The sequence below is a fragment of the Coptis chinensis genome, chromosome 7, assembly GCF_015680905.1.
Source record: "Coptis chinensis isolate HL-2020 chromosome 7, ASM1568090v1, whole genome shotgun sequence".
Lineage (NCBI taxonomy): Eukaryota > Viridiplantae > Streptophyta > Magnoliopsida > Ranunculales > Ranunculaceae > Coptis > Coptis chinensis.
Genome location: NC_141462.1, coordinates 28,630,868 through 28,658,612, shown reverse-complemented (window position 1 = coordinate 28,658,612; position 27,745 = coordinate 28,630,868). Strand labels below are relative to the sequence as shown.

Sequence of the window (27,745 nt, the reverse complement as noted above, 5' to 3'; positions counted from 1 at the left end):
AACGTAATAATAAAAATCAATGATCAACTTACCATTAACAGATTCTGTGGTTTTCCTCCATGAGTAGTATTACCCCTGACGCCACTTGCCAGTGGTTGTTGGATTCTTTGCTCCTGCATTTTGCTTTGCCGTTTATTTTCTTTCACCGACTTTGTGTTCATTACACTATCTTTTGTATGTATCACTGTTTCATTCTTTTCCTGTATATACCAAACCAGAACGAGATATTACATTTCACCACACTTTTACATATCTATGTTTTCTACGGTACATACCTTTTCCTCTTGATGTTGCGTATGTATTATATTTCGTCTGGGATGTTTGGTGCATTGTAGTCTCGTTCCTCGAGGCATCATACATTGTAACGTTGGTTGTCTCTCTTGGTCTCCATTCGCCCGTTTTCTTGTGGCACATCTTCTTTTGTACAATTCACTTTTTTTGTTTGTCAAACTCAGCACTAGTTCTCGCCGTGTTAACTCTGTTCCATCTTCTTTTTCACTATCACTGTCGCTGCCAAATATTGCATTTCTGAGACTCTTACTCTTCTTCGCCATTTTGCTTTGTGTCTCCTTGGACCTATCGGGCCGTTGTTCGATACCCCCATAATTTCGGAAATCAACGATATCATCAAAGTAGCTCAGATCTACCAATCTTTCATCAGAGCATTCATGAAAGAAGAAACGAAGATTGTTCTCCACTTCCTTGTCCAATTCAATGTCTGGTAGTGTACTCGCGTTCTCTGTAAGATACAATAATAACTCGTGTTAGTCAACAGTTTACTCGTAGTACAATTTTCTATACTTATGTTTTGGCTTACCTCGAAATTTGTTCGGCACTTTAAACTCTGTCGGATTCCACTTTCCTCGCAAGCGGTACAGGAATCTATCCCATCCGGTGTATACTTTTGGGAACCCTTTAAAACTTCTGTTTGAATCCTTGAATTCAATTTCAAATTTTATGTACCCTTTCGTCAGTATGGCTTTCGGTCGTATCAACGCGAAGATTTCTTTAGCCCCGAACCTTCTGTTAAATTCATTTTGTAAACGGTGCGCTCTCGTAAAGATTAGCCAGAAAGATATTGGCAGTTGTCCCGGTGCAATTTGTCACCACTCCAGTAATTGCGCTATTTCTTTGCTCAACGGAATTGCGTTCCTGCAATTTAGTTGTGTGTAAGCCATTACTACTTCATCTTCTTCGACTTTCGTTTCAAATTCGTACACTTCCTCCATCTCAAATTTCTCGAGGCCTAGTATTTTTTTTATTTCCTTAAGCGATCATCGGCGCGGTTCCAGGTAGTCGCTGTATTTGTCACCTTCTTTCCACCTCACCAAGTCTGCGATCGTCATCGAGTTTTCTTCTCGAGTGTTTTTTCACCGGTATAATACGATAGTTTCTACCAAAAAAAAAAAAAACGGGTCAGAAAGCACCAAAACCGGGTTCACTGACCGTATTAAAGGAGCGCAGGTATGGTGCCCCTCCTTTACTGGCCGTGCACGGTATCATGTTTTCTTGAAACAAGATTTGAATGAGGCACCATCGTCTGTATCGTCTATTTCATGTTTCTTCAACATGCAACTTCAGACAAACAAGCCATAGTCTATTTCTAAATGCTTAATGGAAAGAGAGATATATAAAAACGCATGCAAGAGTTATGGAGACTGGTTATATGACCAAAGACGTGGTCAACAATCATCTACAAACACAAAACAAAAACAAAAAAAAAAAAAGCTTTATCAAGGGGTTCTTGGTCTTCACGACCTGTTGGGGTATGCTCGCTGCCGGTTCCTTTGAGAAACTTGTGTATACATGTCAGGTGTTGTCTAGCATCTCTCAAATCTTGCTGTATCAGGCAAGCTGAGCAAAGATTTTTTGAAGGCGCCAGTAACAGAGTGCGTTTTGTGCATAAGCCGTTTTTTCGTGATCTTTACGATCAGTTTTATGGGTGCGATAGAAGATTGGATGTAGAAGATGAGAAGAATGTTTCCCTGAAACCAAAGGACCGTATAAATAAGCAAAAACAGTACTAACCTTTTCTTCTACACGCAGTTTTGCTTCGTCGAAACTAATGGCCGGTTTGGATCGAGCCTCTCGGTTCTCTGTTTATATATTCTTTGAGCTGGTCCCGTATTTCAGTCCATGTGTAATTCTATTAGCTAAACCAAGCCGACTTCATGTGCAAGACTTGATGATAAGTATTATCCAATCCGGATTTAATTTAGGAGTCCTAGTTTCTGTAGTATTTTCACGTGACATCTTTTCGTTATTTCGGACATATATCGAATTCCTATTATTTCGTTCACCGTAATTCGCCGATTTATGTCCGTTCCGTCGGATAATTCGCGGATTTTTCTCCATAGTTTTCAACGGTCTAATCCTAGTATTGCTATTCCGCTGGTACGCATCATCGACATCACTTTCGCTTTGCTACGACATGCATTCGGTATAGTATTAATCACTCAATTTCTTTTTGATATTTTCGCTCGTATTTTATTTATGTGCATTTTTTCTTTTATCTGTGCATTTTCGGCCATTTTTTCTTTAACTACGTCATTCGTCGATTACCGTTAATTTAACATTATTTCGTTTCCGATAATTCACGACTTCTGCCCGATTGTCCATTTTTCTTATCAGTTACGTTCACACGACACTTTGTTATACACTCCGCTTACTCTTCTTTGCCATGTGAACTTTGTTCCGACGACAAAAAGCGGTGTTGACCCCACCCTCGTGGCAAAGCGTCCATTAGTAGGGGTCTCTATTTTATTCATTTAATCAGCGGGGCTAAAGCCCAATTCGCAATACCATGAATCAATGTACAAGCCCATTAACTCATGTGTCTAAGGCTGAACCTTAGCCACATGGCTTGCCACTAATATACATTGATTTATGTCCAGATTCATTTCTTATCAAAAAGATAATTATCAGTTGACAGTTATATTCTATCACAATTGCTCAAGCAACAAGACTACTTGAGCTACAAGGACTCTCTACTCTACCTATATAAATATCACATTATTTTTCATAAGGAACTACGTGGAAACTTGATCCCTAGAGAACAGATCTTGGGTACGTAGGCAGCCATTATTTGGTTCAGTTTCATCTCCCCCAACATCAAATTTCTCTGTTTCTTAGTGTGTTCTTTACCATTGCTCTCGTTGTGTTGAAGCAGTTTATTGCCGAAACACCTCTCAGGGATGATGATTTGCCAAACTTATCAGATGTATATGCTGATTGTTGGATTGTTTACACTGATGGTTCGCATAATAAATATGGCTCCGGTATTGGGTGTGTAATCTTGCAACCGAATGGAGAAAAAATTGAGAAGTCAGTGCGTTTGGGTTTTGACGCTTCAAATAATGAGGCCGAGTACGAAGCTGTCATTTGCGGCTTGCGCACTGCTCTTCACTTGGGGGCGACTAAGCTACAATTATTCACAGATTCTAAGTTAATTAAGCTAGCCGGTTTGGTGGATCATTATGCAGCTCGTGACGATAGAATGGCGGCTTATGTGGACTTAATTCATCGGATTGCTCGAAATTTTGATTCTATCAGTATTGTGCAGCGTCCGCGTCATGACGTGCGACATGCGGATTCTCTCGCATATTTATCCACGGCAGTTAAGTCAGATAAGCCTCGCCAGATTACCATTGAATTTCAAAAGGAACCGAATATTGATCTGTCCGTCGAGGATGTGCGCGATATGTACATCACTCAGAGTTGTTTTTTCATCAAGACATTTTCGAGGAATCACGTCATGCCAATTTGATATCTCCCGTGGCCGACTCGGGCATGGCGAAGATCTTGATAATCAAGCTATCATTGCAAAAAAACGCTTGATCCACAACTTATGCTATCGGATGACCACAATGATCCATTCAATGATATTGTCTCGATCCATACCGGCGGCGATCATGAAGCTGACAATGCTCCAGAGGTTCCCGATATAGAGCTAAGTTTTCCACTTACACCTTGTGACGAAGATGATTGGCGTCTTCCTTATATCGCGATATTTACATGATCACATCTTGCCTCCCGATCATAAAGTGGGTGATCCTGTCAAACGCGATGCTTGGAAATATTGTCTCATATCGACTTCGAACGGTCTGTTGCAACTTTATCGCAAAGGCACAAGTTTTAACCCTATGTTTCGTTGTCTCAGCAGAGCTGAAGGTTTGCTCGTCCTGGCGGAAATTCATTCAGGCCTATGTGGGAACCACTCCCGGGGGCGAAGTCTCGCTCATAGAGCAATGACACAAGGATACTGGTGGCCGTACATGCAAAAGGATGCTAAGCGTTTGTCTGAGAAGTGCGTTCCTTGTCAGAAATAATATGGGAAATCTTCTAGCAACGGAACTTCATCCAATCTTGAGCCCTTGACCATTTGCAAAGTGGGGTCTTGACATCGTCGGTCCTCTTCCGAAAGCTCCTGGCAGTGTTCGTTTCTTACTCGTCGCAACTGATTATTTTACCAAGTGGGCTGAAGCTATGCCCTTAGCCCAGATCCATGCTTCAGATGTTAAAAAATTCTTATGGCGAGACATTGTTTGTCGTTTCGGTATTCCAACATCATTGACTTCCGACAATGGCAAACAATTTGATGTTGAAGAAATTCGACAATTTTGTTCTGACTTGAAGATTAATCACAATTTCTCGGCACCATACCATCCTCAAGCTAATGGACAAGCTGAAGCTACTAACAAATCCATTCTTGCAATGCTCAAGCGACGACTTCAACAGGCCAAAGGAAATTGGGTTAAGGAACTTCCTGCGGTTATGTGGGCTTATCGAACCACACCTAAGCATTCAACTGGATTTTCTCCGTTTAATCTTGCTTACGGTACGGAAGCGGTCTTGCCTACAGAGTTGATGACACCAACCACACGAACTTCTAACGTGGAATTGGAGTCGAATGATCAAGCACTTGCTCAAGCCAAAGCCTTGATAGATGAGACAAGAGATGTTGGTCTTCAACAGTTAATTCGTTATCAAGCTGATATGAAACGAAAATATGATAAGAAAGTTCGACTTAAAGTATTTGAGAAAGATGGTGGGTACTCTGTCGAAAGAGCGAGGTTGATAGATTTCGGTAAATTTGAGAAAAACCGGGACAGTCCATACATCATAGATCGCCACGCCACCAAAGGATCTTATTTTCTCGAGATTTAGATGGGAATGTTATCGATAAGCCATGGAATGCGTTTCATCTGCGCAAGTTCTATAAGTAGATTTTAGTTGTGTTTTTCCGTTATCCTGGAGAAATAAAATAATACAATATTTAGTTTGTTTCCAGTTCAAGCATGTATTTTCCGTTGTTATCTTTGCATTTTTTAAGACTCGGTAATCAATAAAGAAGCAGTTATTTCACTTTAGTTCCAATGGTATGATTTTGGTTTTAGCGAACCTTATAATCGCTACAACAAAATCTGGTGAAATTACCACGTTTAATTTCGTCAGTCTAAGGTGAACGCTTTTACGCTCGCTTAGTCGTTACTATCGCTACAACAAAATCTGGCGAAATTACCACGTTTAATTTCGTCAGTCTAAGTTGAACGTTTTTACACTCGCTTAGTCGTTACTATCACTACAACATAATCTGGCAAAATTACCACGTTTAATTTCATCAGTCTAAGTTGAACGCTTTTACGCTCGCTTAGTCGTTACTATCACTACAACATAATCGGCGCGAAATTACCACGTTTAATTTCGATCGGTCTAAGATGAACGCTTTACGCCTTTCGGCCGAAGTCGTTACTATCGCATTACAACAAAATCTGGCGAAATTACCACGTTTAATTTCGTCAGTCTAAGTTGAACGCTTTTACGCTCGCTTAGTCGTTACTATCGCTACAACAAAATCTGGCGAAATTACCACGTTTAATTTCGTCAATCCAAGTTGAACGCTTTTACGCTCGCTTAGTCGTATTATCGCTACAACAAACTCTGGCGAAATTACCACGTGTACAAGGAGAAAACAGAGCATAAAAACTTTCTTTTTCCTTTAAAGTCAAATCAGATAAAAAGTTTTCTTGTGTCAGCTACTACAAGGCACAAGCTATATGGACGCAAACAACCTTTACCCATCCCAAAACAAAAAAAAACACCATCGTGAAAAGCTGGGGTGCTATAAGATTTTTCATCAACTTTTGCAGTATTCACGAGGGAAAAATCGATGCAGACGAGCTGATGGTGAGAGAACATACCTGGCTAGTCAAAGCGTAGACGGAACAAGCTTCAAAACGTCTCTTGCGGAGTCTGTTCTGTTGGAGGATCATACAGTGTTTTTTATGGATTGGGATATGCGGTCCAGCACTTATATAGGATTACGAGCGGGTTTTCCAGTGCTGGTGGGATTCTTCTCCAACTCCAACTTTATCTATACTCTCAATTCTTATCTCATCCGAATACTTTGAGTCCAATTCATATTTAACTACCTTTTATTATTATTATTACTAAACTGCCCCTACGTTTAATTTTCAACGGTATAATCCAAATATCGCTATTTCGTTGGCACGCATCGTCGAATTCAAATTTCGTATTATTATTGGACGGCGTTGATTACGATTTTCGCCAATCGATTTTTTTTTGCAATTTTATTTCTGTGCATATTTTATTTTATTTTTTTTCTGTGCATTTTTCGGCCATCTTTTATTTAACTACATTGCGTCCCGTATACGTTAGTTTGACATTATTTCGTTACCGCTAATTCCGCGATTTTTTTTTTCGACGATCAATTTTCCAATTATTTCTTTTTCGCCCGACGACGCCGTTATACATTCCGCTCATTTTTCTTTCTTCTTTGCCATATGAACTTTGTTCGCATGCCAAAGAGGGGCGGTGTTTCGACCCCCACCTACGTGGCAAACGTCCATTGGTAGGAGTCTCCACTTTATTCGTTTAATCGGCAGGGCTTAAAGCCCAATTCGCAATATCATGGATCAATGTACAGGCCCATTAACTCATGTGGCTAAGGCTGAACCTTAGCCACATGGCTTGCCACTAATGTACGTTGATTTATGTCCAGATTCGTTTCTTATCAAAGAGATAATTATCAGTTGAAAGTTATAGTATATCACAATTACTCAAGCTACAAGATTACTTGAGCTACAAGGACTCTCTACTCTACCTATATAAATACCAAACTATTTTTCATTCAGAACTACGTTCTTGAGACTTGATCCCACTGATAATTTGGGTACGTAGGCAACCGCAAGGTACAGTCTCATCATTCCCCCGATCACCATCATTTTTCTAATTACTTTTCTACGTTCTTAGTCTTTTTCCATCAACACTTGGTGTTTTGATCATATTTGGTCGAAACAATATAATAGAAAATTTTGCATTCATTTTAATGCAAACCCATATGTATAAAAATAAACAAAATAAAAAAAATAACGGCAAACCAATAATGACAAATATTTTAAAATATATATAATACTACATGAAACTAAGCTCAAAGAACAATTAATAGGAAGCCGAAAACTGGATGCAAATGCATCGAACTAACTTCAAATAATAATTAACGAAAAATTAGAAATTTGATGCAAATACAAACATTAAACTAATCTTAAAAAGTAATTAATGAAAAATCGAACTATGGATACAACTGCATTAAACTAACCTAAAAAAATAATTAATGGGAAATCAAAACTTGGATGCAAATACATCGAATTAACATAAAAAAATAATTGTTGGGAAATCGAAAACTGGTTGGAAATGCATTGAACTAACCCTCAATGATTAAATTAATGAGAAATTGGAAACTGGATGCAACTGCATTGAACTAACATCAAAGAAAAATTAACTATAAATTGGGAACATGATGCAAATGCGTAGAAGTAATTTTAAATAATAATTAATGAGAAATTGGAAACCGGATGCAACTGTATTGAACTAATCTCAAAAAATAAACCGGATGCAAATGCATTGAACTAACCTCAAAAAATAATTAATGGAAAATCGAAAACTGGATGCAAATTTATTGAAATAACCTTAAACAATAATTAACGGGAAATCATAAACTAAATGCAAATGCAACCTTATCGAATAATAAACGAGAAATCAAAAATTGGATGCAAATGCATTAAAATAATCTCAAAGAATAATTAACGAAAAATCAGAAATTGGATGCAAATGCATTGAACTGACCTCGAAGAACAATTAATAGGAAATTGGATGCAAATGCATTGAACTAACCTCAAAAAATAAATAACGGAAAATCGAAAACTAGATATAATTACATTGAACCACTAACATCAAAAAATAAATAATGGAATTGAAAATCAGGAACTGGATGCAAATGTAATAAACTAACCTTTTTTTTTGCTCGGTAAGTGTAAATTGAATTAAGGAAAGAAATGAAATAAAAGAAATGTATAGGAGTGGTAGAACCTACATGCTATACGATGTAGGCTCAAGATATTCTAAAATAGAAACCATATGGAACCTCCCATTCATATAGCCATGGGGGTCTGCCATTTGATACAAAAGCCTCATTCTCAGCTAAGAAAGATTCAAATTTTGCCACCTGGTCTGCGGCTGGGTTAGCCTCTCTCCAGTTGTGCGACACTTTCAAGCTTTGTACCTTCGTCGTGCAAATTTTCCATCTGCATAGGAGTTGCCAAGGGATGCCCCCTGAGTTAAAAGTTGTGACAGCTACTGCCGAATCTAATTCCACCCAGAGATTGCTCCATCCTTTTGAAAGGGCAAACTCCACACTCTCCAATATAACCATGCACTCGGCTGTATAGTTGGACCTGGGTTTCCTCTAGAAGCCCCATCTGTGTTGACCTTAATTTGATCACCAATTGCAGGAAGCATTAAACTAACCTCAAAATATAGTTGTGTTATATGTTGTGGGAATGTCTCAATAAGTATAGTTTTGCATTTAAAATAGTGTTTATCTTATCTCTTTTCGTATGATTGAGAACGCCTTGCTATTCAAGTAGCGTCAATATGAACTTCTCCTTATTAGGCAATCTCACAAAACTTTAATCAAACTTCTATTATTAAACAACAAAATAAAGTTGAAGGGTTTTATCAAGGGTGAGTTCGTTTTTTTTTAATGGATAGTGGGGTTTTAACATTATAAGAAATTTGGATGAGTGATCATTATAATATTCATATATAATAGTTATGTATATATAGTTGCAAATATTTTTTAGAATAATTAATATAACATCACACATTCGTAGATAATTTTTGAAGATCCCACATAGTGAGTCATGTATAATTTAAATGATAATTAACGGAAAATCGAGAACTGGATAATTTTTTATGATCCCACATAGTAAATCAAACATAATTTATTTCTATGTCCTGTTTGAAGTTGATATTACACACCATATTGGATAATTAAAAGGAAATCGGAAACTGGCTTTAAATACATTGAACTAAGCTCAAAGAGTAATTAACAAAAAATCGGAAACTTTATGTAAATACAATAAACCAGACTCAAAAAGTAATTAACTAAAAATCAAAAACTGGATGTAACTGTATTATACTAACGTCAGAGAATAACTAGCGAGAAATTAGAAATTGGATGCAAATCTTTGAAAAATATTTAATGGGAAATTAGAAACGGTATGCAAATACATCAAACAAACTTCAAATAATAATTAATGGAAAATCGAAAACTGGATGCAAATACATTGAACTAATCTCAAAAAATAATTAACATAAAATCAAAAATATAATGCAACTGCGTTGAACTAACCTCATAGAATAATTGGCGGGAAATCAGAAACTAGATGCAAATGCATTGAAATAACCTCAAAGAATAGTTAATGAAAAATCATAAACCAGATGTAATTGCATCGAACTAACCTCAAAGCATAAATAATAAAAAAAACTAGATGCACATATATACATTTTTTGATGGTTGATGCATATATATTGAACTAACCTCAAAGAGTTATTAATGGGAAGTCAGAAACTGCATGCAAATGCAATGAACTAATCTCAAAGACTAATTAACGAAACATCGAAAAATGGATGCAACTGTACTGAACTAATCTCAATGAATAATTAACAGGAAATCATAAATGCAACTACATTGAACTAACCTAAAAAAAATAATTAACGGGAAATCGAAAACTTGATATTGAACTAACCTCAAAGAACAATTAACTAGAAATCGAAAATTGGATGCAACTGCATTGAGCTAACCTCAAAGAATAATTAACGAAAAATCAGAAATTGGATGTAATTGCATAAAACTAAAATCAGAGATTAACTAATGGTAAATCAGAAATTAGATGCAATATCTTGAGGAATATTTAACGGGAAATCAGAAACTTGATACAAATGCAATGAAATAACCTCAAATAATAGTTAACTAGAAATCAGAAATCGGATGTAACTGGTCGAACTAACTTCAAAGCATAAATAACCAGAAATTTAAAACTAGATGCAAATGCATTGAACATCGAACTAACCTCTAAAAATAATTAACTGAAAATCAGAAACTAGATGCAGATGTATTGAACTAATCTGAAAGAGTAATTAATGAGAAATTGGAACCTGGATGGAAATGCAATTAACTAATCTCAAAAACTAATTAACAAAATATCGAAAACTAGATGCAACTGCACTAAATTAACCTTAATGAATAACTAACGAGAAATCATAAACTTGATGCAACTGCACTGAATTAACCTCAAAGAATAATTAACGGGAAATCGAAAACTTGATGCAACTGCATTGAACTAACCTCAAAGAATAATTAATGGGAAATCAGAAACTAGATGCAATAACTGCATTGAACTAACCTCAATGAAAAATTAACAGAAAATTGGAAACTTGATGCAAATGCATTGAACTAACCTCGAAACATAATTGTATTATTTGTAGGGGGAATATAATGTCTCAACAAGTATAGTTTTGCATTTTAAATAATGCTTATCATAATTCTTTTATTATGATTGAGAGTGTCTTGCTATTCAAGTAGTTTTAATATCATCTTCGCCACATTGAACATTCTCATAAAACTTCAATTATTAAACCTAACAACTAAAAGAAGTCAATAGGTTTTATCAAGGTTTGGTGTTTTCTTTTTTATTGAGAGTGGTGCAAGAAATTTGAATGAGTGATTAATATAATTATCATATATATCTCATAGTTCTATATAATTGTTAATATTTTTTAAAATAATTTAATATAAAGACACCCGTTCGTAGGACGGGTTCGAAAACTAGTATATGTTATAGTTATACCCTCACCAATCTATTTTTTGGAACATTCATAGAGACTCTAACTTTTTTTAAACTCTATTACTAATTACGAAAAAAGTAGGGTATAAATAATGAAACAATCCCATTTAGAGTTTTACATAGTCTCCAAATTTTCCTAAACATTATAGCTAATTACGAAAAAATAGGAGACAAAAAACTAAATTGCTACCAAGGAGTTTCTAAATTTGGGCCAATTGCTACCGAATTTAGTTCTAAATTTAGAAACCAACTAGTCTACGGAATTTGGTTCTTATTATTTTGGCCCAATTCTGTAGACCATAGGCAACTAGTTGGTTGGCCCAACCAAGCACCAAAATATCGATATCGGTTAATATATCGGTGTACCCAAAAACCAATATATATCGGATATCTATTTTTTTTTGTGACCAGTCCAAACTATTTAAAATATCGGAAATATCAAAAATATAATATTAAAAATATCGAAAATATATTGGAAATATTAGATTTATATTAAAAAACTAGCCATGCAGCCCGACCTGTGGTCGGGCCTGCTATTCTTAAACCCATTATATGTAGGTTTGTTAATTCTCAGGCTTTTAATTTTGGTTGATGTGCTTAAGCCCATTTGTATAATATATATATATATAGTTCCTAGCGTTAGCTTTTTTCGAAACAGTAACATTATGAAGTTACAAATATAATTAACTGAAGATTATAAGTTTGATTCCTTTTAAATTAATCCTAAACTTGTTAACATAATAATGGAGAAAAATGAATGTTATTGAAGAGCAATTTTAAGAGTAAGAAAGTTCTCACATGTTATTTAACAATGTTAGCAAACCATTGTATTCAAAGTTTCTCAGTAAACAGAAATTACATGAGTTATAACTTTTAAGACGTTGACATCACTAAGAACTTAACATGGTCTTATATTGATCAATGGTATTTTATTTTCCTATTATTTATTCATAGCTAGCTAAAGAATCTCACTTAATGATTGTGTGATGCAATCCCAGCCATGAAACAAAAGATAAGGTAAGAGTTGTGATGCTTACAACTTGGTGAAAAGAGGAGATATTTGCTGTTGAAGACTAGTAGTTGCAAACTTCTAACTTGCCTTGAAAAGAACATAAAGTTAAAAGAAGACTAAAAATCTTGAAGAAGTAAAGAGAAGATGATCGATCATTGGAAACACAAAAATGAACTGCTATTATCATTGAACATATCAAGAGATAAGTAGACACACAAAAATATGAATAGACATAAAAATACTACAAAATTCCGCACGTTCAACTTTATATTTCTCTTTCACATTTCACATAGAGAGCAATATATTTACATAACTAAATGATCACATTAGTAGTCCTAAACTCTCACATACTCCAAAAACTCGCTCAAGTGTATATATATATATATATATATATATATATATATATATTTTGCTTTTTCATACAAAAAAACTATCTGCATAGTCTAATCACTCTCTATGGTATACCACATAATATAATTGTTTTCTACGGTAATCCTTCATTGTTTGGTACTTGTACGACCAGAAATAGTTGCAATTCGTTGTGCACCATGAACATATATATTTGTTATGCACCTTGAAAGTGCCCATGTGATTAACCACTGATCTTTGCATCCCTAGAGTTTGTTCTACTACTCGTCCTGCAATACCAAGAGAAGGTCAATATACCACACCAATTTAAAAGTCTATACAAAAAAAATCTAAGTTATGTGCTTATATATATATAACAAACATGCATATTGTGTACATGTCGGTTTTGTATTTGTGACAAATTATATTGTTACCAATATGTCTAGCCTAAACCTTGAATGGAATATCTAATATATTGCCAAATGCAAATAAATATATTTAGTTGTAGTTCTAACTGCATACATCATATATATTACAACCATAATATTTGTTAATCAGGGTACGTTGGACTCATCGTTGGCTCGCAATGGTCTTGTTTCAAATCACCGTACAACTTTTATAGAGCCTCCAAGCGAGTGCTTTTGGTTCTTCAATTCTTTAAGCTTCTATAACTGCTGAAATTATTGATGAAAACAATATTAGAAATTTTAAATGCAAGAGTAAACAGATTATCACATTTGTCACTGTTATATATACTGACGGACATCCCTAGCATAGGTAACAAAGTGCATGATCAAAACTAATAGAACCATTCTATTAGACAACTCCTCAAACAGTCAAACTCACAATTAAAACCATCTGATCACATAAAAAAAATAGTCATTAATATGACTAAAGAATAGGGAAAAAAAACAAACTTTCATAGAAAGCAAAAATCTATATTATTAATTATTAGAAGGGACAACCAAAAGCTACCGCAACGTCTAAGAGCTCCAGAAAATGCTAAGCATTTAACTGCCCGTTACTGACTTGCAAACATCTTACATAGTAAATTGATGTCAGATAATATAATACTATTTTGATGAGAAATAGAAGTTATATTAACAAATGAAAATAGAATTCCATACGCAGTTTAGTTTAAGATTTTGAGGTCTAATATTAAAATAAAAAGTAAAACTAATTGGGTCAAATCAAATGGATTAAACATACCTTAAGATGTATTGATGTCGTTAAAAGCTTGAGAAGGATTTGTTTCACCACCTTTTCCAAACCAAGAAGTGAATGCTCCTTTGAACTTGTCCACCACACCTTTTCCAGGACTATCATTACCAGAAACATGACCCCCCCTTTCACTCTCTGAACTACCCAACCGGTCAGCCACTTTCTCCGATTCAGTCACCTTACCCATGGGCTTGTTCTCTCTATCCATTTCTTCTTCACTGTTACGCTTGTGAAAAGCATCTGAAACACTCTGACCCATTGCCTTCTTCTCATCACTGTCCACAACCACTTTCAGCTTATGGAATGCACCAGATATAACTTCAGAAAGTGCTTTATCTTCTTCACCAGGTTTCAACTTCTCTGCAATATACCCTTTAACTGAAGCAACTCCTTTATCTGTCTCTCCAACATCCTTTCCTGTGTCAACCTGAGAACCAGTACCCATATTGGTGTCAACACCAATACCTTCATCCGTGCTTTTTTGGGTAATCATACCTGTACCAGGGATCTTGGAAATAACTGTACTCCCAGCCCCAGCTTCTTTCCCATATACTGGTGCATTCTCTCCACCTTTATTTAATTCAGCTCCAGTCGACGAAGCAGAATCAGGACTGCCACCATATCCAAGCTTGGAAGCTGCCATATTTTTCACCGAGACTGCTGCTGAAGAGATCTTGTCCGTGTAGCTGCTTTGCTGTGTTGTGGGCTCTTCAACAGACTCTGTTGTCACAATGGGCACACCAGCAGATGGCACATTTTCTCCTTTGTCAGTTTGGGCTCCTGCAGTTTTGTCATCTGTTTTATCACCATACCCAATCTTAGATGCCACACCGTTTTTTGCCGAAAGAGCTTTATCGGCAATTTCCAAGTTTACTGACGACATATATATTGTAAAAAATAGAAGTATATTCTGGCCTAGTTCGGTAAAGCATTTGGCTCTGGGTATTCCAAGAAAAGTTCCATCCAGAAAAAATAAGTTGTTATTTTCTGTCATTTATGATAGCAGATTCCATTTCCATTAGGTGTATAGTTGTATACAGAAGCGAAGAATATTTGAAAACTTTTAGTATTTTTCAGCAAGAGTGGATCAGCAGCTATAGCGAGCATGATTCCTGTTGTTTCTACTTCACGCAAAAATGGTCCCTGATGACAATTTTCTGCTTAACAAACTCGGGCGCTAATTGCAATGCATGCCAGTAGTTCTTAGCACATTGTATGTCAAGTCATATGGAAATTTTTTGAATCCATAAATTTTTTTTATTGCCGTTATCAGTTGGGTTTTTTTCTTTTTAGATTGGGAAATCTGCCACTTGATCTGAATAAACATTTTTTTTCTGATTTTCTCGCAGGTACAAAGCTGTTGAACCATGGGCTGTTTGAAATTTACCCAGAGAGGTTCTCTTCACTCCTTTGCTGACTTCTGTAACAATAAATGGTGAAAATGAATTTCCTGTCCCGTTTCTTAACCCTCCCTTCTAAGTTACTTCTTACTTCCCACCAACCCAAAAATATAAAATAAAATATTATTTCCGTTTCCCGTTCTTCTCTACTGGTAAAAGTTCAGTAGGTGCTCAAGTTACTAAGCCACAAGTTGATCGAGCTGCATCTGTTCAAGCCAAGCTCCCAAAACTGCATGATCTAAGGACTCAATCTGAGCTTTGGAATTAGAGTTCTCACCTGAGGGAGTAACAACTGAGGTTGGTACAACTGGTTTTTCCTTGATCTCAGGAGGAGATTCCTTAACCAGTGACTGTACCCATGACAAATCAGGCTCATCTCCTCCATTGTTCCCAGTTTCTGCATGTCCAGACAAACAATGATGATGCCATTGATTTCTATAGGAAGTTTGGGTTTGAAATCACCGAAACAATCCAGAATTACTACGCACATATACGTTCATGTTTTCTAGCTGATCTACGTTTATGTTTTCTGGACGATTTTCATTTTTATTGTTTATTGGGTTTTGTATTTCTAAAGGCAAATAGAAAAATCATGCGTGTGTTTACTTTTTCATTTTAGACACAATTGAAAATACGAAAAGACTCTTTTATAAATTACTATACACACAAAAAATAAGGTTAATTTGGTAATCAACCAACTAATTATTTGTTAAATGAAGACTTTTTTGAAAATTTGTTGACGTGGCTCACTATGAGCATCTCGGAAGAACCGATATTAATGTAGGTAGGATGGTCAAAAAGTCAAATGATATATATCGTAAATATCAGATATATCAATTATCTCGGTGATATAGAAATATATATCGGAAAAAAAAGAGTTCTATATTCGGTAGATATATATCATAAATATCGATGTCGCTGTACCAAAATACCGATATGCCCATGGGCCCAACCACAAAAGCATGTATACTGTTATCCCTTGTGGAGCAAGGGATTCCGATCTACAGATTAAGTTATAAAACCCATAAACAAGAAAAAAACCACTAGAAAAAAAAAATGACCGCCAAAGAGAAGTGAAGAAACAACCTGCTACCAGCTCGCTCCCACCATTTTTATCCATTGATCTCTACCTTAACGTCTTTTGATCCAAACTCAGGTATTTTTTCTCTCTCTTACTTTTGGATAAAAGGAATGGGAAAAAAAAACTGTTAACGGCTTCAATTAGTACTATTTCTTTTAGTTGGAAATAGGAAGTTGGAACATGAACATCACAAATTATATGCGATTTAATTTGCAAAAGTTTGTGCATGTATGTGATGCAAAAGTGGTACCTAAGTTTATGGAAAATATTGATGGATGTAAAATATTTGAAGAAGAGGCAACTATCTACTTAGGTTGTTGTTATACGCAAAGTTGGGATCAACCTTGTACACAGTTTATGAGTTTATGAGTCAATTGCCTCAATTTACGAAATGCCAAAGGTGCATGTTTTCAGATAAGCTTGGCCATGGAACTATGGAAGTTTTAAATTGTCGGAAGGTGCAAAGTTTGTATTTTGTATCAGTGATGGAACCAGGAGTAGCCCCCCAGTCCTTGCACTTATTATACTTAGATTTTTTATTAAGGATAAATTGTGTTAAAAATGGAAAATTTCCAGTTCTGCGGTGATATTTGAAATTCCGTCTAAAATTGAATACTTAGTATTTTTTTACCAAATCCAATTCTAAATGAAACTTTATTGAGTCCTCTATCCAATGCAGCAAACCACAGTCCTTTTGGATTTGTGAGGAGAGAGTTATGGACTCGAGAACTTAGGCTGTCAGAATTTTCTGACTGCCGAACTGAGGTTGTGTGCACTGGATTGGATCCACGATTTCACATGATTAAGTTGAGATTTGAGTTTTTGATAAAACATGAAAATGTAAGTTTTGCGTGTCTTCTTTCTAATCCAATTGGCCTCATCCCGTTCCGAGGCATGTGGAGATAGTTATGGTGTCTAGAAATATGGTTGGCAGAAAAATATTGCATCAGAATACAGTTTCTACGCACTGTATTCGAGCCCCGTTTTTGTATAGTTAGCATAAGAGTTAGATTTTTTGTAAAACATATAAAAGTAAGGTCTGTGAGTCTTCTTTTCAATGCAAAATGCCTCATAGCTTTTGGACATATATGAAAAGACATGTGCTATCCGGAAGATAGTCGGTCTGATTTCTAGTCAGTAGAAATCAGGATTTTTACCGAGTTTGTGCTATATTTACTTCTAGATAGGCTAGCATTGGGATTTTGTGTTCAATATGAAAAAGTAAGTGTACATATCCTAGTTCTAAATAATCAAGTCACGTGTCATTTGAATGAATGTAGGAAAAGTTATAGCTTCATCAAGTTGGTTAGATAACCTACTATGTTGTCGTTGTAGGTGTATAGACCTATTTTGGAAAATATTTATAGTAATAAACTAAGAGTTTCTTAAATCTTTCTAGGGTCTTTTGTATACTATTTGTAACCTAATTTTATTTAATTTGCAATGTAGGTAAATATTATTTGTCAGATGCAGGCTATGCCAATGCACCAAATTTTATTGCTCCATTTCATGGCACTTGCTATCATCTAAAAGAATTTGGAGTGTTGCATCCTACAAATTACAAAGAGTTATTCAATCTTCGTCATTTATCTTTGAGGAATACTGTTGAACGTATCATTGGAATTTTGAAAAAACGGTTTGCTATTTTGGCTCTTCCACCTCCATATCCGTTTGAAACACAAGTAAAGATAGTAATAGCATGTTGCATTCTACACAATCACATACGAAGAGAGAAATTTAATGATGAATTTTTTGATAAGGATTGGAAAGAGCAAGAAGAACTTGAAAGAGACTCTGGAATGAGGAGACAAGATCTAGGAAACCTTAGTAGAAATAGAATACGAGAAATGGCATCCAATTATAGAAAGTCTATTGCCATTGCAATGTGGAATGACTATTGTAACTATCACAATGCAGATTGATGTAATAATTTTGATTTAAGAATGAAATGATTGATGATACATGTTGCTAATTAAATATTGTGGAGTTTTTTTTTTTTAAATTTTTTTGGGTGAGAATATGGACCATTTAAGTTATTATTTTCCTTTTACTTTATAATGTTCTATTATTTTTTCAAATATGTAACAGGTTATCAGTGTAACAAATACAGTGTGAACTAAACAGCGAGCACACTAAACTTGTGACAGAATGAGTAACTGCCGAACAGTTTCCAAGTTACTCTGCTTTAAGTTGCACATCTACAGAATTAGATCAGCTAAACAAACTTGGCTACTACGAATTTTTCTACTGCCAAACAGAGCCTTAAGGATTTCAAAAACCACAATTCCGCCCACAATAATATATATACAGCCTCGCTCACAGACGGACATCCGTAAAACGGACTTAACTAAAAAGTGAAATATGACGCGAAATATACTCACGAAGGGTTTCAAAAATATTTATCTTGTTATATCAATTAATGGAAAAAAATAATAATAAAAAATAAATCTTTATATCATATATCCGGTCTTTTCTTTCTCTCTCATGCGGTTCGTCTTTTCTTCATTTCTACTACCAAAACCGCCCGAAAGCAAAAGCAGTGTGACTCTCAATTTACAATTTGTCTATATTCCGGATCTCAAATTTCTGGATCTACTAGCAAAAGCAATTTCTAATGTCTCTGTGGTTGATTATTGAATTGGTAAAGCCATTAGCCTTTGTTTCAACATATTGGTGCCACCATTGTACAAAATATCAGGATATGACAAAATATCGACCTCTGATTTATAGATATGTATCGTGGATATATCCCTCTATGTGGGGATATATTATATTGGGGCATCTACAAATATCGTGAATATATCGACAAATATCAATAAATATCGACCGACTCTGTGTGGGTATTGCTAACTGCAAATATCGTGGATATATCACGATATATCGTGATATATCGACAAATATCGCAAAAAATCCACAAAATCAACTATATTTTCTTTGAATGTGGTCATTGTAAATGTTGAATTTGATCAGTCCTTACAAGTGTGAATAATGGGGAAGATTGTGATGGGTCGAGTTTTGACTGAGCTCGCTTTGGGACGAGCTGCCTATGTATCAAGTTTTTGTCATGAACTTGAATCAAGTCAAACGTAGTTCCTCTCCTCTGTTTTATAGGTAAGTACCCAACATGAGAATAAATGAGATTTTAGACAGTGTATTCATGAGCACGACTGATGCTATGGCTTTAACCAACACAACTACGTTGAGCGTTACTGCCCGTTGCGTGTATGTGCCAGGTTGTCACCTCGTTCTGGACGAGGTGTTATGTTGTAACGATCTGTCATGAGTCCTGGAGGTTGTCACCTCGTCCTGAACGAGGTGTTATGTTATAACGATCTTCCATGAGTTTTCCTGATTCGTGTTGGACACGTGCATAATATATATAAATATATTATTCCCTCATAGTCGTACTTTTAATATAAATTACTCTCTAATGTTCAAAAACACACCTCATAATTCCTACATATTACATTGACTTTTCATTCTTTAACAATGAATCTTGAATTTTTTTTCTACATATTACAATACTTGTTGCACTTGCACTGAACGTTCAATCATATAGCGCATCTATTAGATCTTCTGTTGTAATTGAATCCATGATGAGAGCGTAAAGGCCTGCAACCCTGATGTCCATAGATACCTCGCCTATAGAGTCTATCCAACACTCTAACGTCTTCAGGAGACGACCAACACAACTCCAATCCACTTCATCAGTTGTCAATAGGACGTGTTCAATTACATCACTTGCCAAAACCATGCTCCCACTAGTATCCTCCCCATCACTGCCATAAACTGCATCCATCATCTTGATCAGGCAATCTACAACACATTCTAGCCCTTTGGTTGAAGCTAGGATTTTACATCCTTCAATAGAGGTTGTTATTTGGGACAATAGGGGAAGCATAAATAAAACAGAATAGAATGGTCTTGGTTCATCCTCACCCTTGATGGAAAGAAGGTACTCGAGAAGATCCAGAGCCTTTAGCATGCAGGCAAAAGGTGATTCCACAAAGTACTTCCCAACAAACAACACTGAATCAAGAAAATCCTCTCCTTTTCTATGATCATGATCCTTTGCCTTTTGCAAGAACTCTAGAATCTTACCCATTGTCTCGTTCGGACCATTGACCATCATTATTCCCATGTTTTTATCAATATAACTCTTATTGATTTTAGAGACATTTTCTGCTGAGACCGATTTCATCATCTTTTCTGCTGAGACTGATTTCATCATCTTTTCTTATGATGATTCCTTCACGTATGAATCTTCAACACAGATGCGCGCAACAACTAGCCCTAGCATTTCTAGAGAGATAAGAGATAAGAGATAAAAGAACGAAGATAACAATAAAACAATCAAACAATAAAACAGTCACTAAATACCAAAGACACGTGTCATCTACAATTATTACAAAACTCAGGACGTGATACAGACCAACTAAGCAAAACCCAAACTACACAGAGACAGAAAAATCCTACAAAAATTTAGGCAGAATTTCCTCTGTATTTTCGACATTTCATAAACTTAAATCCTGTCATAACTTGGAAATCCAATAAATCTACACCCAACTACTAAAAGATATATTGATTAGACTATCAATGAGAAGAGACCAAGTAAAAAGTATTTTCTTAAGCTACAGTATGTTGTTTCAATCTCTGCTGACTAAGAAAGCTTTGCAGCTGAAAATTGTAAAGGTCCAGGAGTACCTTCTTAAGTTTGACTTTAGGTGGTGGTCCTTCTTGGTAGAAGCTTGGCATTGGGTTTGCTCTAAATGTCTCGCTCTTCCTAAGCTGCTTGAGAGCTGCCTCTCGCTCTTCCTGAAGAATGTAAGGTTCATAAGACAACAGTAGAAGAGGTCATCTTACAAAGTTCAATTTAACATGACCCAAACAAGAGAACCAGAATTTTAGGGAAAAAATAGAAGAAAAAGTGACGCTCTCCAGTGGATGAACATACCTTAGTTCTAGTTTCGCACTGGTTCCTCTCTGCCTCCAAAGCTCGGTGCTTTTCCTCCAACTTGGAGTAGAACTACCACCAAATATAAAAAACCATGAGATCATGCTAGGGTCATTTTCCAAGTAATATCTAAAACAATTGCATACCTCCTTTCGTTTATCAGCACGTTCTGTGCATCTAAATTTCGGAGCAGTGGCAATAGTCGTCCTGGACTTTGATGTCCTCACAAATGTAGTTCTAAGCAAGGCTAAGGAGAATCCAAAACCAGTAACTATTGGTTACAGCTTACAAGTAAATGAAAATGAGAACTTGAGTTAAGCATAATGTGAACTAAAATGAGGATACGAGGAAGCAATAGAGCGGGTATCATCTTCATCAGGATGCTTCTTGTTATCAGGCTGCAGAGGTTTCCTAGACTCCAAGGGGAATTCGGCTGCAACAGTGGAGACAACAAAGAGAGATTTTAAATATTGTAATAAGCTCAAGCATTTCATGGTGTTCAATCCTGTATACACATTTTCTTTCTATCCATATTAATTTGTCGAGAAAGGAATCTAACCCAAGACCTCAAATACACATAACGTTAAGGGAATGGATGGAAAAATAAATGAAACTTGAAACATGTCATTAGTATATAGATGCAAAGTACACACTAATTCATGAACAGAACCATAAAATGTACTTGGTATTATTATAATATGGTCAACTTTGTAGGTCTTTCTACTTGGTATTATTATAATATGAAACTATGCAGAATTCATTCCATTTGCAATACTATTACGTGCATGGTCAGAGAAGCAATTCAAGGGGATATCATAAGTTGCCCGGTAGACTATCTCAGAAATTAGAGCGAACACTCTTTTTTCCTTATCCAAGCAGTCGAGTCTTTTGCATTCAACATGTTACATATGTTATCCTTAACTAATTTCGTTATGTGGTCAGCAGTAAATATAGTTTGTTGTTTATCAATCTAAAAGAACACTCTTAACATCAAAAGATACAAAAGAAAAAAACATGTAGTCGCCACCCAAGAACATCTCAAAACCTAAAACATATGATGTATGCAAGGGTATTTAAACAAGAGAAAGTTTAAGAGAACTTTTCTTAGTCTCCTTAATCTATTATCAACTATTGAAATATGAAAGTCACGAAATGCATCCACATATAGTTATTGATTCTCGTTGGCAACATAGTGAAAAATTGTAAGTTGTATGGATATTGCATGACTAGCATATGCAAACTCACACCAAACAAAGGAACAGAATAATGATGCAAGCTTACACTACTGAAAAAGAAATGAAATCCAACATAATCCTCAAGAAGCATGTGATTTTCAATACATCCAATAAAAAGAGAGGAAAAGAACTCTTACCTGAGACTTCTTTCTGCTATTAGGAGATTGCAGGTTAGTTGTTTTGTTCACGCCACCTGCAGCAGTTTCAGTCCCAACAGGACGAGTTCCATTTGAAGCACGTCTTTCAGTAGCCAGGGAAAATGGCTGTGGAACAGTGCAGTTTGTTCTCACATTTCCCAAAGTAGGAGATTTGTCTAACTTCTCATTATTTCCTTGTTTTTTAACTTCAGGTTTCGGGCTTTGGTCCTCATGGAATGCAGATTCGTAATTGGTGCTTTTATCACATAATACATCTTGCTCCTCCTGAGAGTTTTCAACCTGAGGATGATCAAGGATCTCAACAGGACACTCCATGGTGCATTCCTTAACTTCATAGTCCTTTAACCCATTGTTCTCCTCAGGGTCAAGGTGCTCATTTCCAGGATTATGCGGCCCATCTCCATTGGAGTAAACTACAGCAGGATCTGGTTCCTTGTCCATGGAAATGTCAATGACTTCCCTCCCCATATAACTGAAAATACAGACAGTACATCATCCATAAACGTCCCAGACACAATTTTCTTCAAAAAAAAAAATCTTTTGATTCTAAGGACATGTACATTCCACTAATCAAATAAACAAATAAAATAAAACACCTTCAAATCAGAATCATTTCCATCGTATTTGATATAAAACTTCAATTGCATATGAACTGAATAAAATTTCTCAAATGCCCATTAGTTAGCTTACAATTATTCATTTTGCCTTCATTTCAAATGTAATAGGTCCTCACATGTCTATACATACAAAGCATACAAAAACAACATATCTCCTATTAGGCGATTGCTGGCTAGTTGTTTTGTTCACGCCCCCTGCAGCAGTTTCAGTCCCAACAAGACGAGTTCCATTTGAAGCAGTAAATGTCAAGCTTGGCATTTGAATTCGTCGTTTGCAATTATTTTGGCAAGCGCGTGGGAGAGGGTAGGAAGATACTGTTCTCGCGTCGGTTTGCAATCAACTCAACCCTTTCTTTCAAATCACGGATATATTCACGATATACTCACTGTATCGTCGAAATATCGCAATATATTTACAAATATCGTCGATATTTTTATTTGTATTTATCCAATTGTATATCGCGATATTTTGATGCCCATATCTAATTTTTTGATATATATCGCGATATTTTGTACTATGGGTGCCACTGTATATATTATCCAGTTCTACAAAAGCAACTCTACTCTGCCTATCCTAAGAAGAGAACATTGAAGAATGAAAGAATAGAAAAGAGAGAAAGAAAGAATAGAAAAGTTGAAGAAGACCAAGTATATGGCACGAGATATGGGCAGGTTTCACTCACTGCGGCAATGACTAAGGTCAAGCTTGCGGCTTCTCTTGGATATCTTGTTTTTTAGTTGTCCACTTTCTTTTTCTAGTGTTCTCTATAAAATTTATTACTAGTCTCATTGCCCAAAATGAGTGTTAAATGTTTTTCCGTGAGCGGAGCGAACATTTTGGGAGAGAGGGGGTAAGGTGGCCCAAAATGTTACTTGGTTGGTTTCTGTCTGTCCTCATCTTCTCCTATTCATCCCTCTTAAATGTTTTCTCAAGTAGAGTTTATTGATAGAATTGATTAGTGGTTCCTGTCAAGACATGAATGATGGGGGGTCGGCATACCCACTCCACTAAATGTTTGACAAAGTGTCTGTCTCTGTTATTTTGAGTAGAGTAACCAGTAACACTCAGGAGGAAAGTCTTATGGTATAATAGTGCTAGTTATTCAACCAAGTAAAAGCTAATATGTTCCCAAATTAGGCGATTGCCACATGTCACATAAACAATCTTGTTTACCCTTGCTTGAGAATCACATATAAAGAAAAGATTTTAAACACTCTTTGTCGCAGTGGATTCAGAAGCTTGTCTTGATGAGGGATCTGGAATGGAAAGCTGTGTCATAGGAGAGTGTAGTGGTTGTGAAGGAGATGCAATTCTAGAACCATATGAGGGTATGGAATTTGATTCCGAAGATCATGCTAAGGCATTCTATGATGAATATGCTCGAGGAGTAGGGTTCGTTATGCGTGTCATGTCATGTCGACGTTCAGAGGTTGATGGAAGAATCCTTTCTCGTCGACTTGGATGTAATAGGGAAGGCCACTGTGTTAGTATTAGAGGAAGTGGATATGGATGTATTAAAGAGACTGAGCAAGGGGTTGAGGCAGTGGAATGAGGAGGAACTTGCTCTGGCTCTGCTAGGAAGAAGTGGAATTGGAGCAATGGGAGCGGCTGCCGAACTGATCATCTGTAACAAGTAATATACCTGACATATAACAATTTTAGAGTGATCTAACACCATAGTTGTACATTACTTTCAGATGTCAGAGGCTGCTGCTTGTAACTAACGAAAACACTATGCTAGTTTAGTTTTTTGTAGAACCATTGAATGTGTACACTTGTAAGTAATGGGAAATGGGTTTTGAATTTTTCAAGTGGATGAAAGCAATTCTTTTCATCTTTTTTTTTTCCAGATGTAGAAGTTCCTGTTTGTACCTCAAGAAAACCTGACACCGAGTTCTATGTAGAACCATCAAATTTGTATATAAATGGAAATGAATTTTGCATTTTTCTAAGTATATGTGGACATTTCTTTTTAATGTCTCAATTTCCTTTCCGAGATCAATCTGTTTTCAAACACTTCAAAAGCTCTCATGAACATAAGAAATAGAAGTTTCACTCATCTAGGACGACACAACAACTGAATGTAAATGATATAGCTCACACTCTAGTTAATTTTCTACACATTCAATGCAAAAAAAAACCTTAGAATAAACCCTTCCAAATACATGCAGAACCATTCAAATGAAACTTCCAAAAGCAAGCTCCATCATCAGCTTCATCCTTCAAAATAGCAGTAACCTTTGTATCCTTCAAAATCTAATTATGTGCAACCTTTGCAATGCGACCTTCAAAAATCTAATTATGTGCAACTAAACATACATTTAAATAAATAATTAAATTCCTACAACAAACACAAGTGAATAAGAATCATCATCTGTGGTAGAGTCGAAAGTTGCGTCCTCGTTATACAAGCAAGTTTTTTTACTGCAAGTCAATTAACATAAGAAAAGAATTTGTGAATACTCTAATAGGAATAAAAAGAAAGGAAGAACAAATTTGTATTTCTTACCCATTGTTTAGCTCTTCTTCATTGTTTAGCTCTTCTTGACCCTTCTTCTTAAGCTCAGGACAATTCTTTTTATCGTGTGACACTCCAACCATGTTACATCCATTGCATCGTCTTCTTTGATATTTTTTCGCCTTTTTGAGTGCTTTCTCTTTCTCTCCTTTAAGCCTTTTTCCACATCCTTTTGGCCTTACTTGACTAGGTTCAAGATAATTAATTTCCGAATTAGAACTTTTTGCTCCAGAAACTCCTACACATGTATCATAACCAAATGCTTGACTATTTTTCTCATGTGCTGCTGCTACACTTGTACCACTACCAACCAACTTACTAATTTTTTCAAGTGCACCACTTAAAGCATCAGTAAATACTTTAGTTGCTTCTTCACTTCTAAGGACTTTATCAACTACAAGTGTTGACATTTGAATCAATTCATTTCGCTTCATAAGGTATAATTTATTGTAGAGGTACAGTTTAGGCATGACCTTACAATCTCAGAGAATAGGGTTTGTATAAGATGTTTGACTGAACTCAGGTCGGTGCTCTGAGTTGCTTACGTATCCAGTTCTCTGATGAACTGGAATCAAGTCAGATGTAGTTCATGTTGAGTGATTGACTGGGAGATGGAGAGAATGTCCCCCCTTGTGGAGAAGATGGAGCTTCCCTTTTATAGGCATCAAGCTGTCTCCTCCATTTCTAGATGCGTCTGTTATGAAGTAAAGACTTGGAGACCATTACAGAGTAAAGTCTCTCATTAATGTTGTTGTTGACTGTAGCACGCAGCGGTTGCATTTCCTAGGTGCTTGTAGGTTGTGGTGCCGACCTGTGGTTGAGAGTGGACGGTACTGACACAACCCCCTTTCTTTATATCACTATTTGTAGAATAGTGGTGTAAAGAAAGATAATAAATGAGACCGCGTGTCTTACTTGGTTGAAAAATGGAGATTGTTGCAAAAATATTTTCTGTTTTTGTAGGCTGGATGTCGTTATTGTTTAGAGCTTTGTTGTGAGTTAATGTGGTAGGTTGTACATCGTAGTGCGCAGATCATAGCTTGTGGTACGTAGATCGTAAATAATATGCCATAGCTCGTAGTTCGTGGGTTGGATTTGATTAATAATTAGCCTTTAAGTGATAATTACAGTTGAATCAAGCTTAAACATGTCGTTGGTGTTAAGTTGATTTGTACGCCTTTTGGGGGCGCCACTATGGTTGATAGCTAGCCTTTTGGGGGCGTCACTATGGTTGAATCAAGCTTAACCTTGGTGTTGGTGTTAAGTTGATTGTACGTCTTTTTGGGGCGTTTTTTGTTGATAGTTAGCATTTTGGGGGTGTCACTATGGTTGATAGCTAGCCTTTTGGGGACGTCACTATGGTTGTTTCCCATTGAGCATCCTTGATTGCGATCTGACATCGTAGTGCGTGGTTCGAACTTGATCCTTAGCAGGGCGTCAAGCTGATTCGTTGATAGCTAGCCTTTTGGGGGCGTCACTATGGTTGATAGTTAGTCTTGAACTGGTGTGACTGTAGCTAGCCCCAGTTTTGGAGCTTGATTAACCTGTAAAAAAAAATTTGCTAACTCCAAAGAGTGAGTACAAACTAACGGTAGTAAGTCTGGAGGTGCATAGAGCATGATAATTGAATTGAATATATTTAGATAGCAATGACTAGCCCCAGTTCGGAGATGGTTGTGGCTAGCCCCCAGCTTGATTGGCTTGCAATAAACTGCAAGGGAGTGAGCTTCCATTTTGCAATTCGAGTGACTCACTGGTTTGTTCTGATAGTTGGAATATTAGTTGCTTCTTCCAAGTTGTAGACCTGCTCTGACCTGACTTGATCTGAGGATGACCTGAGCTGAGGATGAGCTGATCTGAGGATGAGTTAGCTTGAGGACGACCTGAGTTGAGGATGAGTTGATCTGAAGATGAGTTGATCTGAGGACGGCCTGAGTTGAGGGCGACCTGGGCTGAGGATGAGCTGATCTGAGGGTAAGCTGGCTTGAGTACA

At 36.2% G+C, this 27,745-nt stretch overlaps 2 protein-coding genes across 4 annotated transcripts; both read right to left on the bottom strand.

Annotated features, from left to right (window-relative positions):
- Positions 1-12,626: 12,626 nt before the first annotated feature.
- LOC147486969 (low-temperature-induced 65 kDa protein-like) lies at positions 12,627-14,829 on the bottom strand. Of its 3 annotated transcripts, none has more exons than XM_086571646.1 (2): positions 13,777-14,829; positions 12,627-12,857 (listed from the first exon to the last, which is right to left on the bottom strand). In XM_086571646.1, exon 1 carries the CDS (start codon positions 14,780-14,782, stop codon positions 13,778-13,780), a length of 1,005 nt encoding a protein of 334 aa, XP_086427772.1. In that variant the 5' UTR covers positions 14,783-14,829; the 3' UTR covers positions 12,627-12,857; position 13,777. The 3 variants fall into 3 exon arrangements, with proteins under 3 accessions (XP_086427772.1, XP_086427771.1, XP_086427770.1); XM_086571645.1 differs by lacking the exon at positions 12,627-12,857 and adding an exon at positions 12,919-13,238 and having other exon boundaries at positions 13,777-14,828; XM_086571644.1 differs by lacking the exon at positions 12,627-12,857 and adding an exon at positions 12,919-13,241 and having other exon boundaries at positions 13,777-14,827.
- Positions 14,830-14,960: 131 nt separating this feature from the next.
- Positions 14,961-23,627, bottom strand: LOC147486968 (protein WVD2-like 3). Its single transcript, XM_086573902.1, has 8 exons — positions 23,350-23,627; positions 22,596-23,088; positions 22,130-22,193; positions 21,569-21,656; positions 21,370-21,460; positions 21,224-21,295; positions 20,974-21,084; positions 14,961-15,585 (listed from the first exon to the last, which is right to left on the bottom strand). Exons 1-8 carry the CDS (start codon positions 23,490-23,492, stop codon positions 15,427-15,429), a joined length of 1,221 nt encoding a protein of 406 aa, XP_086430028.1. The 5' UTR covers positions 23,493-23,627; the 3' UTR covers positions 14,961-15,426.
- Between the last annotated feature and the right edge of the window lie 4,118 nt (positions 23,628-27,745).

Excerpts from the sequence above, each read along its gene's own strand:
- LOC147486969 (XM_086571646.1), bottom strand. The coding sequence starts at position 14,782 with ATGACAGAAAATAACAACTTATTTTTTCTGGATGGAACTTTTCTTGGA.
- LOC147486968 (XM_086573902.1), bottom strand. The coding sequence starts at position 23,492 with ATGCCAAGCTTGACATTTACTGCTTCAAATGGAACTCGTCTTGTTGGG. Across the intron at positions 23,089-23,349 it reads TGCTTTGTATGTATAGACAT|TTATATGGGGAGGGAAGTCA; the intron begins GTGAGGACCTAT and ends CTGTATTTTCAG. Across the intron at positions 21,296-21,369 it reads GTGCTGATAAACGAAAGGAG|TTCTACTCCAAGTTGGAGGA; the intron begins GTATGCAATTGT and ends ATTTGGTGGTAG.